Source organism: Heptranchias perlo, unplaced genomic scaffold (assembly GCF_035084215.1).
Source record: "Heptranchias perlo isolate sHepPer1 unplaced genomic scaffold, sHepPer1.hap1 HAP1_SCAFFOLD_64, whole genome shotgun sequence".
Taxonomy (NCBI): domain Eukaryota; kingdom Metazoa; phylum Chordata; class Chondrichthyes; order Hexanchiformes; family Hexanchidae; genus Heptranchias; species Heptranchias perlo.
Genome location: NW_027139666.1, coordinates 3,775,873 through 3,791,751, shown reverse-complemented (window position 1 = coordinate 3,791,751; position 15,879 = coordinate 3,775,873). Strand labels below are relative to the sequence as shown.

At 46.5% G+C, this 15,879-nt stretch overlaps 1 protein-coding gene across 1 annotated transcript; it reads right to left on the bottom strand.

Moving 5' to 3' along the window:
* Nucleotides 1–3,709: 3,709 nt before the first annotated feature.
* LOC137317984 (probable G-protein coupled receptor 139) lies at nt 3,710–9,310 on the bottom strand. The gene is made up of 3 exons (XM_067980973.1): nt 9,276–9,310; nt 7,919–8,049; nt 3,710–4,614 (listed from the first exon to the last, which is right to left on the bottom strand). Exons 1-3 carry the CDS (start codon nt 9,308–9,310, stop codon nt 3,710–3,712), a joined length of 1,071 nt encoding a protein of 356 aa, XP_067837074.1.
* Nucleotides 9,311–15,879: the final 6,569 nt, after the last annotated feature.

Genomic DNA, 15,879 nt, shown 5'->3' with positions numbered 1-15,879 from the left:
TTCCCACACACTCTCCCTCCTTGCCCCTTTTAGCTGTAAATGCTCCGTCCCACACACTCTCCCTCCTTGCCCCTATTAATCTGTAAATCCCCCGTCCCACACTCTCCCTCCTTGCCCCTATTAATCTGTAAATCCCCCGTCCCACACTCTCTCTCCTTGACATATCCTCGCTGTTTGAAATCCAGATTCATCACAGCCTCTATTTTTTCTCCCTTTCTATACTGAAGGTGCTGCCTGATGTTGGGATTCGGCCCCAGTCACTGATTGCCCTCCAGTTCCCGGCCAATTGGTAATTCTGCACTTGTGAGCCTATGCATCGAGCTGCCGGCATTTCGACCATGGGGAGCAGCAAAGCCGCCGTCCCTGGCTGATTCTGTCCGGCAAAGCTGAGGCCAACGGGAGCAGATCAACAACAACCTGCATTTACATAGCGCAGTAAAACGTAATAAAAACCAAGGCACTTTACAAGAGAGTAATCAAAAATAATTGACACTGAGCCAAAGAAGGAGGCATTGGGACTGAGCTTGGTCAAAGAGCTCAGGGCCTTGGCAACTGAAGGCATGGCTGCCAATGGTGGAGCGACGGAAGTGGGGGATGAACATGATGCCAGAGTTGAAGGAACGCAGAGTTCTCGGAGGCGACATGGAAAGAGGGAAATGAATGACCTTTAAAAACATGATCCACTTGGCACTGAAGTGTCTGAAACTAATAATTGGAACTCCAGCTAAACAAATACTGACAAATGTTAAACTATTTCCTTGACAAAATAAATCTCGATTCAGCTTTTAAAAGATAAATTATGAACAGGGGTTCCCAGTAACTCACCTGACTCGCCGACCAATGTTCGACCCTTCAAGCACCGCGATTGGTGCAGGACACCCTGCTCCCTTGGCCCTCCGGCCTGAGCTCTCTTCCTCTTGGTTCCCGGGGCAATCAATCACCACTCGCCAACATTACGCTGCCGGGTGAAGTTGAGGGGCTTTGAATCTGAGTTGAGAATTTAGAGAATCATGAGTCAATTCATAAACGGAACGACGTAGAAGCAAACAACATGAATCGTTGTCATTAATATATTCCTATCGCGCCATGTGGGAAACAATTGATGTCTGGGCTGTGGATGAATGTTTGCGCCCGGGTACACAGCGTGTCCCTCTCTCTCCGCTTCAAATGCGCTTCGTTCGGCTTACGGTCTCACTTACACACCCAACTGACTGGAGCCCTTTAATGTTCCTCCAAATCCGTCTTTACTTGTCCCATTACCACCCTTCCTGCCTTGCACCATCATCCATTTTGTCATTCCATCACTCCTGCCCTCCACCCTATCACAGACGTTCCCTTTGGTTCTGTCCTCCCACCCCTTTCCCTGGCTTTGTATTTGCTTAAAAACTGTTATATATTTAACTTCTTTCAGCTCTGACGAAACCTTAACTCTGACCTGAAACGTTAACTCTGTTTCTTTCTCCACTAATGCTGCCTGATTTGCTGAGGATTTACAGCATTTTCTGTTTTTCATTTCAAAGTTCCAGCATCTGCAGGATTTAGCTTTTGATCCGATAATCCTCGCCCTTCTCAACCCCAGCACAGAAATATCAGCAAGTGGGGTTTAAAATGGCGGATGATCTTACCCGGAATGGCCCGCGAGGTTCAATACGGCCTATCTCCAATGGAAGGGGCGCAGCGCGTAGTCGCCGTCAAAGCTGGTGGCCGGAGCATGGAGACTGAGCGGGGCCGAGCGGAGTCTTAGCAACACAGAATGCGGCTGAGGCCCCGAATCAGAGCCGGGGGCCCTCAGGCTCCATTAAAGCCTCCATCCAGCTCCTGCCCCGTCCTACCCGCTGCTTCCCGGTTTCATCTCCCGTTTCCACCGATTCCGACTCGCGACAAACAACAGAACCAAGGCGTTACCAGAATGCAGGGCGGGCCTTGGGAGCATGCGCAGTGTGACCGGATATCAGCGCCTTGGAGAAATAGAGGGTTTTTTGGGACGCGGCGGATTGTGGGGCCTGCGGCGCCATTAGTCGCCGGATGTCGGTCATTGCCTCTTCCTTGTAACTTCAAATTCAGTTCGTTTAAAATTGAGAACACATCAGCCAGTTATGACAACTTATATAGCCAACTGTCATCGTGAAACAAATTTGCCAAGTTAGAATGTTCCTCTTCCAGAATAATGTGAATCTCTTTCCTGAGGTCATACAAGTGATGTCATACACCCTTGGAAGCACCCTGCCCCGTGACAGCCATCGTAGTTTAGTTTGAAACAGTAAATGAGTAAGCCCAGCTCCGATTTCTAAACATAACGCTTCAAAAACACGCAGTTCAGTGAGCTGCCTTTAATGAAATGAACAATTTTCACTACTTCCGTCAGTACTGCCATAAGGTCACGGCGAATACACTTGCAGGCCAAAGCTTCGTGGTGAATGAGACAGTGATTCCAAACAACAACATTACCAGCTACCTCAGATATTCATCTAATAAATCCGCTATTTCTACCTGTCATATTTGCTGCACCATCATTTTTAATTCCTTTGCCATTAGCCCAGTCCAATTTGTATTTTCCATCATTTTTTTATTCGTTCATGGGATGTGGGCGTCGCTGGCGAAGAAGCCTTGGCGAGTTGCTGCAGTGCATCCTGTGGATGGTACACACTGCAGCCACAGTGCGCCGGTGGTGAAGGGAGTGAATGTTTAGGGTGGTGGATGGGGCGACAATCAAGCGGGCTGCTTTGTCCCGGATGGTGTCGAGCTTCTTGAATGTTATTGGAGCTGAAGCGCATAAAATTACAGTGCTATGGAGAAAGAGCAGAGGAGTGGGACTAAATTGATAGCTCTTCCGAAGAGCTGGCACAGGAACGATGGGCCGAATGGCCTCTTTCTGTGCTGTACGATTCTGCGATTCTATGTACATGATTAAGACGGGGGGAAATGTTCCACATTGGGAGATGAAGAACTTCCATTTCCATAAAGCAAGTGAGAGTTCTTGCTCGGGGGAAAATTTAGAGCGAGAATTATGGAAGGGTAATTCTATCTTGGGGATTTTAAAAGTTTGCCCCTAATTGTAAGGATTATGCACTACCTGCAGCTCTCCATTTCTCCTCTGGTCTCCGTCTCTGCCCCTCTAGTTTTCTCTGTCGCTTGCTGATACTGTGTTTTTCTCTCTCGGTTTACCTCGTTCTTTCCCTTCCGGTTTACCTCTTTCACTATCTCTCTGTTTATCACTCTTTCTTTCTTTTCCTCTGTTTTTTTCTTTTTGTTTGACTGTCTCTTTCTCTCTCTATTTTCCTACTTTTCTTTCTGTGTATTTGATTGTTTCTGTCTGTCTGCCTGTCTGTCTCTCTTTCTCCCTCAATCTTTCTCTGTCTCTCTCTCTCCCTCTCTCTCTGCCTCACTGTCCTTCTCTCGTTCTCTCTTCGTCTGTCTGTCTGTCTCTCTTGTTCGCTTTCCAATTCTGTAGAGTGCACCTATTCTGATAAGGCCCACAGCAGTGAGTGTGATTGCCAAGTTTGACCATTATGTTATAGATGCAGAGCGGCCGTACACTTGAAGTCTAGCTGAGCTCTTCATTGCCACCTTTTTGAGCGATATTTCATGTATCGTAAGCAGAGCCTCAATAGGTTAGATTATCGATACAATATCATATCAGATGAAAGTCCCCTGGGAAGTGTAGGAGATGGAGAATGAAATAGAAAGTAGTTCTACCTTTCAGCTCTTTCTACAATTTAACTAATTTAACAATCAGATTGAGTGGGTATTTCACCGCATTCTTCAGTTCCTCTCTGAATTTATTCTGGGTCAAGACATAAATACACGTGTTTGTGCAGGAACTGAGAAGCTGCAGCATAAATGATGAGTGTTCTGTGATAAAATTAATGTCAGTGGCAGAATAATAATACCGAGTGCCTGCAATTCGTGCATAAATGTTATACACAAATTGTGTCAACCATAATAATATAAAACTCCCCGATATGCTGAAGAGTAAAATGATGGATTTTTTTCGGTTCTCCATCTCTGGATCCTTGAGATTCTCTCCATTGTTGCGGTTCCGGAATTCCCTGCGAACTCTACTGGCCACTAAAATACGTCTGATGGTCAGAACATTGAGGAGCAAAATCAGAAAGAACGGGACACAAGGGGTTAAAATGTTGTGAAACATTTCAAATGCGGCCCATATGGGTGAAGTAAAGAAGCGCGATTTAGTGATACAATACCAGGGAACATTATCAATTATAAATTTAGGTTCATATATAAAATACCAAGGGAGACTTTCTAAACAGCTCAGCACACTCACTGTTCCCAGAACCACAGCTGCCGTTTTCTCGGTGCAATATTTTGTTTTCAGCTTCTCACAACAAATGGCCACAAATCGATCAAAGGTGAAAGCGACCGTGAGCCAAACAGAAACCTCGGTGCTTGCAAAAACCATGAATTCAACGAGACAGCATACTGGAGTCATGTCCAAGAATGAAAACGCGATATATATTCCAACGATCCTCCTCAATATAACATCGGTGATAACGACCAGGAGATCGGCCACTGCCATTCCCACCAGGTAGCAAGTGATACATTTGGAGAGTCCGCACTTTCCTCGGGACAGGATCACAATCGCCACCAAGTTAACTGTAAGGGAGAGAAAAGGAAGCAGGGAAATTACTGATCAGCCCTGGAGTTAAAGCAGCAGTTTGACAGGGTCTGGGGTGAAATTTCCAGCTTTGTTGCTGCATCGAAGAGTGGAAAGTGATTCACTGACCTGGGCAACGCTTTCGGGCAGAGAAATGTTTTCAAACACAATTATCAATAATGAATTGGGATTTTTTAAATTATTATTCGTTCATGGGATGTGGGCGTCGCTGGAGAGGCCGACATTTATTGCCCATCACTAATTGCCCTTGAGAAGGTGGTGGTGAGCCGCCTTATTAAACCGCTGCAGTCCATGTGGTGAAGGTTCTCCCACAGTGCTGTTATGTAGGGAGTTCCAGGATTTTGACCCAGCGACGATGAAGGAACGGCGATATATTTCCAAGTCGGGATGGTGTGTGACTTGGAGGGGAAGGTGCAGGTGGTGTTGTTCCAATGTACCTGTTACTCTTGTCCTTCTAGGTGGTTGAGGTCGCGGGTTTGGGAGGTGCTGTCGAAGAAGCCTTGGCGAGTTGCTTCAGTGCATCCTGTGGATGGTACACACTGCAGCCACTGTGTGCCGGTGGTGAAGAGAGTGAATGCTTATGGTGGTGGATGGGTTGCCAATCAAGCGGGCTGCTTTTTCCTGGATGGTGTCGAGCTTATTGAGTGTTGTTGGAGCTGCACTCATCGAAGCAAGTGGAAAGTATTCCATTCCACTCCTGACTTGTGCCTTGTAGATGGTGGAAAGGCTTTGGGGAGTCAGGAGGTGAATCACTCGCCGCAGAATACCCAGCCTCTGACCTGTTCTTGCAGCCACAGTATTTATATGGCTGGTCCAGTTAAGTTTCTGGTCAATGGTGACCCCCAGGATGTTAATGGCGGGGCATTCGGCGATGGTAATGCCGTTGAATGTTAAGGGGAGGTGTTTAGATTCTCTCTTGTTGGAGATGGTCATTGCCTGCCACTTGTCTGGCGCGAATGTTACTTGCCACTTATGAGCCCAAGCCTGGGTGTTGTTCAGGTCTTGCTGCATGCGGGCTCGGGCTGCTTCATTATCTGAGGGGTTGCGAATGGAACTGAACACTGTGCAATCATCAGCGAACATCTCAATTTCTGACCTTATGATGGGGGGAAGGTCATTGATGATGCAGCTAAAGATGGTTGGGCCGAGGACACTGCCCTGAGGAACTCCTGCAGCAATGCCCTGGGGCTGAGCTGATTGGCCTCCAACAACCACTACCACGAAATTGATATAGAAAGTGAATAAAGTGAGCACCTTTTCTACTGGAAGGGCCGAGTGAGAGCACAGTGCCAGTGCGGAAGCGAGAAGGGGTTTTACTGAGCGGGAATCCAGCCGATTAAATCCGGATTTGGGCTGCAGACGGACGGGAAAGAGAGAGAAGGTTGGGAAGGTCGGACAGGGCGAGGTTTGTTGCTCTGGGTTAGGAGAACCAATAGGGGCCGGCACAATACGGGAAAGGCAGCTGGAGACGTAGCCAGTGAGTGAGAATGGGAGGGAGACAAGGAAAAGGAAATGTCGGAGCTGGAGGAGAGTCAGGAGCAGATGATTTGGGAAAGCGGATAAATTGAAGCAACGGATGATGAGGCAGACGATTTAATGCAGTGTGAGGAGAGGCTGTGATTCACAGGGAGAGAATGCAGCAGAGGGTTAGAGGAAATCTAATCTATAGATCCCACTAACACAACTCAATTAATAAATTCAACATTTATTTTCAATGATTTTTAGTGTCAGGGTACAGCTCGTTGGGTATAAAATGAGTTCAATAAATTTACTTTGCACATTCAATTCAAATTGAATTAAAATATATTCATTAAATTAGCCTCGATCTTTATTGAATTAAACTGATACACAGCGATTAGAATACAATATCCGAATAATTCAATACGATCAAGAAATGGCTGAGCCTATTCTTCCAATACATTTCAATTATGTTTTTTTTTATTTCGTCAGTAAATAAGTAAAAGGAACATTCACCTAAACAGACCGAGGACCTGATTGTCATAAACACACACTCGGCGAGAGCACAATAAACTTCTCACAATCTGACAACATCCTAATAACACTTTCAATTCACATTTCCTATTCATAATTGTACTGGAACTTGCAGTAGTTCATTCCGATGAATTGTTCACCCCGCTGCTGCTCTCCCTCATTCTTTGTCAATCTCTCTCACCGTCTCACGCTTTCTCCTCTCGCGTTCCTTCTCCCGCCTCCCTCTCGTTTTCCTTCTCAGTTTCGTTCCCTATCGCTCCTCTCTATCTCTCCGCACTGAGTCTACTCTCTTTCTCAATACCGCTTTATACATCCGAGTAAATTCTAACATCCTGCGCCTGCTTTCTCTTCACCAGCCCCGTGTTCCAATGATCCTATTTTTGGTGTCAGTTTAATAAATGGCGAAGCCTCTGTGAATAGTTTAATGTTTCGACAGATCATCCAAGTTTATAGTTGTTCACCTGCACTTTGGCACTTTATTTACAATGCACGGAATAAACAGAATCGAATGCCTCTTCCAGACACACATCACAACAATTGAAATTCCTTCCACTGTAATTATAAAGTGCAACGTTAGATGGCGACATTGTCCAATTAACAAAACGCCAACATCACCGCTGCAACTGACAATCCACAGAATGGCTCATGATTCCAACAGAAACAATGCAAACTGATACAACATAACCTCAAAACAGTGCATTTTACATTGAATTCATCCACAATGGAGCAGAGAAGGAGATGTGAAAGAATCAGCAACAAACTCAGTTCAGTAGGCAGACTTCTGATGCCGCATCAATTACACAGACAATGAAATAATCTTTCATAATAATGATAACCAATAAATACATAGAAATCCCAGTTAAACTGAACTCTGTTATTAGGCAGGGAGGACATTGCGCTACTTCCTTGTAACACTGAGTTCGTGAGCTGCCACATCATCAATCACATAAAACACACTGATGAAAAAATATTCCAGGACAGGTTCGTCCCACAACATGAAACTGTTAACAGCCCGTGATGGACTGTTACCAGCTCTTAGCCCAGACACCTGATTTAAATACATTCAGTACTAAGCGTAATCCAGTAACAATGCAAGGGTTCGATGTAAAAGGTACATTACAGATATAATGCAGCTGCTACAAGACCGAAAGAGCAGAGTCTTAAGTGATTCCATCAACTGATAGAACAGAACAGGCGGCTGTGTAAAACATGATGGGAGCATAAATGTGCTAAGTACAGCATCACAGTTAACAAGGATTTAAGCCATTAACAGCTGAGACAACGGCTTACCCGAAACTCCAACGGCTGCAAGAACAGGATAAAAAATGTCTTCTATCTGATAGATTAATGGATATCCCATTTCGGTGAGAAGCAGTGACTTCTGTTGGCCGGGAAACCGCAGCTCCGGCAGGCACTCTGAGCTGACACATTGCAACCAACCCTGATTTATACAGGGGATAAATCTACATTCATGTGGTTTTACCCTGATCATTGCTGTTAGTTACAATCATTTGAACAAACACATTACATCATCAGGTTTGCCTCCTATGTAAATGATGATGTGGATAAATCACAAACACCTCAATGCCTAGGACATTATCTTAATGAGACCACCCTCAGGAATAAAGTTAAAAGCTGTGCTCAGAAATGACTGGTCCAACAAAAATGAGCGGCTTTATTTACAGTTTTCATATAATTGTATTGACCATGTTCACTCCTGCCGATTCATTTATATATTTTACCGATTTCTCCGCGTGTACACTGAATCCAGGAACACAAGCAGACCCGTTTCACTCTGTTCCTGCAGTGCTTAACAACGCTCTGTGTGAAAAATATTCTCCTAATTTCCCCCTAGTTGTTTTGCCAATTATTTTAAAGTTATGACCTCTGGTTACCTATCCAGTTGCCAGAGTAAACTGTTTACCCTATTCACTCTATAAAAAAACCCTCATTATTTTAAACACCTCTATTTGGTCTCCCTTAGCCTTCTCTGATCTAAGGAGATTAATCCCAGATTCTCCAATCTCTCCACGTAATTGAAGTCCTTAATCCCCGGCATCACTCTCGAAAATCTCCGAGGCACCCTCTCGAAGGCCTGGACATCATTTTTAAAGTGTGGTGCCCAGTGTTGCACATAGTGGTTATGTTACTAGACCAGTAATCCAGAGGCCTAGTCTAATAATCCATAATCACGAGTTCAAATCCCACCACAGCAACTGGGGAATTTAAGCTCAATTAATTAAATAAAATCTGGAATTAAAATACTCGTATCAGTAATGGTGGCAATGAAACTACTGAATTGTCATAAAAAAACATTTGGTCCACCAATGCCCTTCAGGGAAAGAAACATGCAGTCCTTACCCGGTCTGGCCTATAAGTGACTCCAGACCCACAGCAATGTGGTTGTTTCTTAATTGCTCTCTGAAATGGCCGAGCAAGCCACCCAGTTGTAAAATATGGGTAAAAAAAGTCACAATAAGAATAAAACCGCACCACGAGGCACCGGACACGACAAAGGCAATCCAAGCCCAGTCGACCCTTCAAAGTCCCCCTCACTAACATCTGGGGAATTGTGCCAAAATTGGGAGAGCTGTCCCACAGACTAGTCAAGCAACAGCCTGACATAGCCATACTCACAGAATCATACCTTTCAGCCAACGTCCCAGACTCTTCCATCACCATCCCTGAGTATGTGATGTCCCACCGGCCGGACAGACCTACCAGAGGTGGCGTTACAATGATATACAGTCAGGAGGGAGTGGCCGTGGGAGTCCTCAACATTGACTCTGGACGTCATGAAATCACATGGCATCAGGTCAAACATGGGCAAGGAAACCTCCTGCTGATTACCACCTACCGCCCTCCCTCAGCTGATGAGTCAGTCCTCCTCTATGTTCAACACCACTTGGAGGAAGCACAAAGGGTAGCAAGAGCACAGAATATACTCTGGGTGGGGGACTAAAATGTCCATCACCAAGAGTGGCTCGGCAGCACCACTACTGACCGAGCTGGCCGAGTGCTGAAGGACATAGATGCCAGACTGGGCCTGCGGCATGTGGTGAGCGAACCGACATGGGGGAGAAACTTAATTGACCTAGGCCTCACCAACCCACCTGTCGCAGATACTTCTGTCCATGACAGTATTGGTAGGTGAGACCACCGCACAGTCCTCGTGGAGACGAAGTCCCGTCTTCGCACTGGAGACACCATCCAACGTGTTGTGTGGCACGGCCATCGTGCTAAATGGGATAGATTCAGAACAGATCTAGAAGCTCAAAACTGGGCATATATGACGTTCTGTGGGGCATCAGCAGCAGCAGAATTGTATTCCAGCACAATCTGTAACCTCATGGCCCTGCATATTCCTCACTCATCCATCACCAACAAGCCAGGGCATCAACCCCTGGTTCAATGAGGACTGTAGAAGAGTATGCCAGGAGCAGCACCAGGCACACCTAAAAATGAGGTGCCAACCTGGTGAAGCAACAACTCAGGACTGCATGCATGCTAAACAGTAGAAGCAACATGCTATCGACAGAGCTGAGCGATTCCACAACCAACGGATCAGATCAAAGCTCCCCAGTCCTGCCACATCCAGACGTGAATGGTGGTGGACAATTAAACAACTAACGGGAGGACGAGGCTCTGCAAACATTCCCATCCTCAATGATGGTGGAGTCCAGCACGTGAGTGCAAAAGGCAAGGCTGAAGCGTTTGCAACCATCTTCAGCCAAAAGTGCCGAGTAAATTATACATCTCGGCCTCCTCCCGATACCCCACCATCAGAGAAGCCAGTCTTCAGCCAATTCCATTCACTCCACGTGATATAAAGAAACGGCTGAGAGAACTGGATACAGCAAAGGCAACATCCCGGCTGTAGCGCTGAAGACTTGTGCTCCAGAACGAGCTACGTCTCCAGCCAAGCTGTTCCAGTACAGCTGCAACACAGGCATCGACCCAACAATGTGGAAAATTGCCCAGGTACGTCCTGTCCACAAAAAGCAGGACAAATCCAATCCGGCCATTTACCGCTCCATCAGTCCATCCTCAATCATCAGGAAAGTGATGGAAGGTGTCGTCCACAATGCTATCAAGCGGCACTTACTCACCAATAAACTGCTCACTCATGCTCAGTTTGGGTTCCGCCAGGACCACTCAGCTCCAGACCTCATTAAAGCCTTGGTCCAAACATGGACAAAAGAGCTGAATTCCAGAGGTGAGGTGAGAGTGACTGCCCTTGACATGAAGGCAGCATTTGATCGAGTGTGGCACCAAGGAGCCCTAGTAAAATTGAAGTAAATGGGAATCAGTGGGAAAAGTCTCCAGTCGCTGGAGTCATACCTAGCACCAAGGAAGATGGTAGTGGTTGTTGGAGGCCAATCATCTCACCCCCAGGACATTGCTGCAGGAGTTCCTCAGGACAGTGTCCGATGCCCAACCATCTTCAGCTGCCTCATCAATGACCTTCCCTCCATAACGGTCAGAAATGGGGATGTTCGCTGATGATTGCACAGTGTTCAGTTCCATTCGCAACCCCTCAAATAATGAAGGAGTCCGAGCCCTCATGCAGCAAAACCTGGACAAAATTCAGGCTTGGGCTCATACGTTGCAAGTAATATTCGCGCCAGATAAGTGCCAGGCAATGACCATCTCCAACAAGAGAGTGTTGAACCACCTCCCCTTGACATTCAACTTCATTACCATCGCCGAATCCCCCACCATCAACATCCTGGCGGTCACCATTGACCAAAAACTCAACTGGACGAGCCATTTTAATAGAGTGGCTACAAGAGCAGGTCAGAGGCCGGGTATTCTGCGGCGAGTGACTCCCCAAAGCCTTTCCACCATCGACAAGGCACAAGTCAGGAGTGTGATGGAATACTCTCCACTTGCTTGGATGAGTACAGCTCTAACAACACTGAAGAAGCTCGACACCATCCAGGAAAAAGCAGCACGCTTGATTGGCACCCCATCCAACACCCTAAACATTCAATCCCTTCACCACCGGCGCACTGTGGCTGCAGTGTGTACCATCCACAGGATGCACTGCAGCAACTCGCGAATGCTTCTTCGACAGCACCTCCCAAACCCGTGACCTCTGCCACCGATAATGACAAGAGCAGCAGACACATGGGAACAACACCACCTGCACGTTCCAAACCAAGTCACACACCATCCCGACTTGGAAATATATCGCCGTTCCCTCATCGTCGCTGGGTCATAATCCTGGAACTTCCTTCCAAAGAGCACTGTGGGGGAACCGTCACCATATGGACTGCAGCGTTTCAGGAAGGGGTCTCACCACCACCTTCTCAAGGGCAAATGGGATGGGCAATAAATGCCGGCCTCGCCAGCGACGCCCACATCCCATGAACGAATTAAAAAAAGTGAACTTACACCATTTACTAGCCTCGACCACCCCATTTCCGCCAAGCGGGGATAATTAAAATCAGCCACATCTTTCCTGACCTACGCCCTGGTATCAATCTTCGAAGCTCGCAAGTTGGCCCATTGTCTCAAACTGCATCGGTTCCCAACACGTGGAGGGAAATTTTCACCATCGCTGGGGACTGAACTGATAGAGCGGATCTCCCGCCCTTTTTTGAACTGGCCCGATTTTAATTTCTGCTCAATCAGTTTACCGCCCATGTAGTGGTGAAATTACCCACTACATCTCTGACACCAAGGTTCGACAGGTGTGTGAAATGCATCAGACAGTGTTTGCCAAATACTAACATGAATGTGGGCGAATGGATCCGTGTATTCGTGTAACAGGTGATTACCGCCCCGCCCTCCACCTCCCTGGAGATAGCACCCCCTATCTGAGAGAGGCAATGGAAAGCTTATGAGGGATAATAACAAGTTTAGAGAACCAGGGGTGGTCAGTGAAATTATGGTCTGTCAGAAGATAGCTCTGCTCTGTGGCTCATGAGTAAATCACCGGCTCTTGGTGAGCAACAGGAAATTACAAGTAATTAAACAAATATACTGTAACAATAAGTCTTATTGTGGCCTCATACCAGGAGATGTTAGTCAAGCTGATCCATCGGTCTTAATGGTATTCGGTGAGAGATATCTCGAACGGTCCATCGGCCTCACTGGATTCGGTGAGAGATACCTCGAACGTTCCATCGGTCTCACTGGTATTCGGTGACAGATATCTCGAACGGGTTCTGGAATCGCCCGCACCACACGGATTCAGAATACAAATTCGCCTTTACTTTCGAAGGACATCAGTACACTTCGAACGTCCTCTCTCAAGGTTCCCACAACAGCCCCGCTATTTTCCCTGCTCACATGAAAGGAGCTTTGACAGGGCTGTGAATCCCCGGGCTGTCATCCAATATGTGGATGAAATCCTAATACAAAACGAGACACGGGAAGATCACCTGCGAATGGTGAGTGAGGTTTTCCATCGACTGGAGTCCTCTGGACTTAAGGTCAATGTTACTAAGCTGCAGTTGATGAAACCTCAGATCACGTTGCTTGGTGTCATCGGAGAGGCAGGGTCCCGGTCTGTGGACCAGGATAAAGTCAAGGTTATCATCTCCTTACCACGGTCTACCGATTAGACCTCTCTGCGTTTGTTTCTGGGTATGACAGGATTGTGTGGGGATTTTATCTCTGACTATACAGAAATTGCTGCTCCCCTGCATGGGCTACTCCGGGAGGGAATTGAATGGCAGTGGACAGAGAGCCACACCAATATCATCATCATCCTTAATACTGATGTGGAGATGCCGGTGATGGACTGGGGTTGACAATTGTAAACAATTTTACAACACCAAGTTATAGTCCAACAAATTTATTTTAAAATAAATTCCACAAGCTTTCGGAGGCTTCCTCCTTCGTCGGGCGGATGGACGCACGACGAAGGAGGAAGCCTCCGAAAGCTTGTGGAATTTATTTTAAAATAAATTTGTTGGACTATAACTTGGTGTTGTAAAATTGTTTACAATCCTTTATACTAGAATTGTTACTGAACCGATGCTTGCCGCCCCCATTATACAAAGGACTGTGCCCTTTAACCCCCTTCCTCATCAGTGAGTTCTGTCGCCATGCTAGGGCTGGTCCATCATGGTAAAGCTAATCCCATTAATTTTATATCGACTCATCTCCAGGGAGCTGAGCTAAACTACACAGTATTGAGCCCTTTCTAATTCCCTCCACATTATTGGAGGTCAGAAGGTTAAGGTTTACACCCATCACAGTCAAGTGTTCTTCCAAACAAAAGGCCGAATTAAAGAGGGAAATGTGTCTCTTGCCCGAATCACTGATTGGCCGCCTTGCCCACCGAGACCCTCGAGGTCCCACCAGCAGAAGATGTTCGCAGAATTTTTACTGACCCGGATCCGAAAAGGTTTAAATCTCATAGAAAGTAGTCAGATTCCAAATTTGAGCCAAGATATTTATATAAAGGGGTGGTTCAAGGGAACTTCAGATGAGTGTAAATTGAAACGCTGCAGCTCTGCCTGTTACACCCGCAAGCCGTGTCATCAAATGGAGCAAATTTGGGTTCTTATATCAATGATAGCGACAGTCCCCATGCGGAGAAGGTTGTGTCTGGCCACGCTGGCCGAGCAGATGCAGGACGTCCTGTCCAGCTGGACCGTACCCCACCAACTGTCTCAGGTGGAGAAGTTCCTGAATTGGAGCCCTTTCGATCTCAAGACCGTCAGACCGTGGTCGGCATGGAATGTTCTGAGGGCCCTGCAGGGAAAGGAGAGGGTGGATCCGATCGGGCAGTTATCTAAAAAGACGGGCGACGCCATTTAATGGATGGTCACATCACCGGAACTGACAAACGGTCAACAGGATGTGGCTTGGATAATGGTGAAAAGAGCCCTCCCAATACAATCTTTCCTGCACACAGCATCTCAGCACCACCGCGAGCTGCCTCGAGGCAGCAGCAGAGACAGGACCATCGTCCATCTTTTGGTGGATTGCCCCATAGCGCAGAAGGTGTGGCGAGAGATGCGTTGGTACCTGTACCAGTTCATCAGCAACAGCTCGCTAACATAGGACGCTGTGCTCTATCGGTAGTTCCCCAGGACGTACACCAAGGCAGATACCAACTGCTGCTGAAAGACCATCAACTCGGTGAAGGAGGCCCTTTGGTTGTCCCGAAACCTGCTGGTCTTCCAACTGCAGGAGCTGTCCGCGACCGAGTGTTGCCGACTGGCACAATCCAAGGTCCAGGAGTACGTGCTGTAGGACGCACTGAGGCGAGTTACGGCCTACACAGAGGCTCTATGGGGAAAGGCCACCATGTGAGGCCATTTCACCTTGTATTGTACAGCATATATTAGAAGATATGTACTGTGTTTTGAATTGTAATGGCGAGATCGTAGTGTGTACGATCTGTATTGTAATGTTTTGAATTGTAATAATGAATCGTAATGTGTATGATCTGGATTTTACTGTTTTGAATTGTAACTGTGATATTTACATTGAACTGTGTGTATCCATAAATTTTATGCAATAAAGACTATTTTGAAATATCAAAAAAAAACTGTCTCACCGTGTCTATTTGTATTCGACGGCGAACAGTGGAAATATAGCCTGACGGTAAAGATGTGGGGAGATATAATAAGAGCATCTATTGCAGGCACCAGGTGAGAAATAGGAATATTTTCTTAATGGTGAGAAATTAGCGACTGTAGAGGAACAAAGGGGTTTTGGTGTCCAAGTACAGCAATCACTAAAAACTAGTGCACATGTTCAAAAGAAGTTAAAGATCACAATTTCTCGGCACTCGTATCCCAAAGTACCGCTATCAGTTACTTGGCCAACTCGCTGGAATTTGTTGATAAAATCAGGCCTCACTGCCTCCATTGCTGGTCCGTTGCATACATCCAGCTCCCTCAGCATTAAAAAAGCTACATTCAATCATTCTGCTCATCCTGTGACCCAGGTAGAGAAGACTAATAGTAGCAGCAGGACTCTTTGTGAGTTTGGACATTTCTGCTTTTTATTCAGATTACTGTATTTGCAATTCTTCCATTTTTTTGTACATTTCTGTTTTTATTTCATTTTGCAGATTTTACATTTTTAAACAAATTCTCCAAACCCTGTGGGCAGTGAGTGCAGACTTCGGACCCTTTGATTGACAGCTCTCTCCTCCCCGCTCCAACACACTCCCTCCTGGGCTGACACCGAAAATCACGTGACACCCGGAAGCGGCCCACAACTTTGCGGGCTGACGTCACGACGCGTATATCCAGCTCCTTCAGCTCGCGCCCGTGGGATGC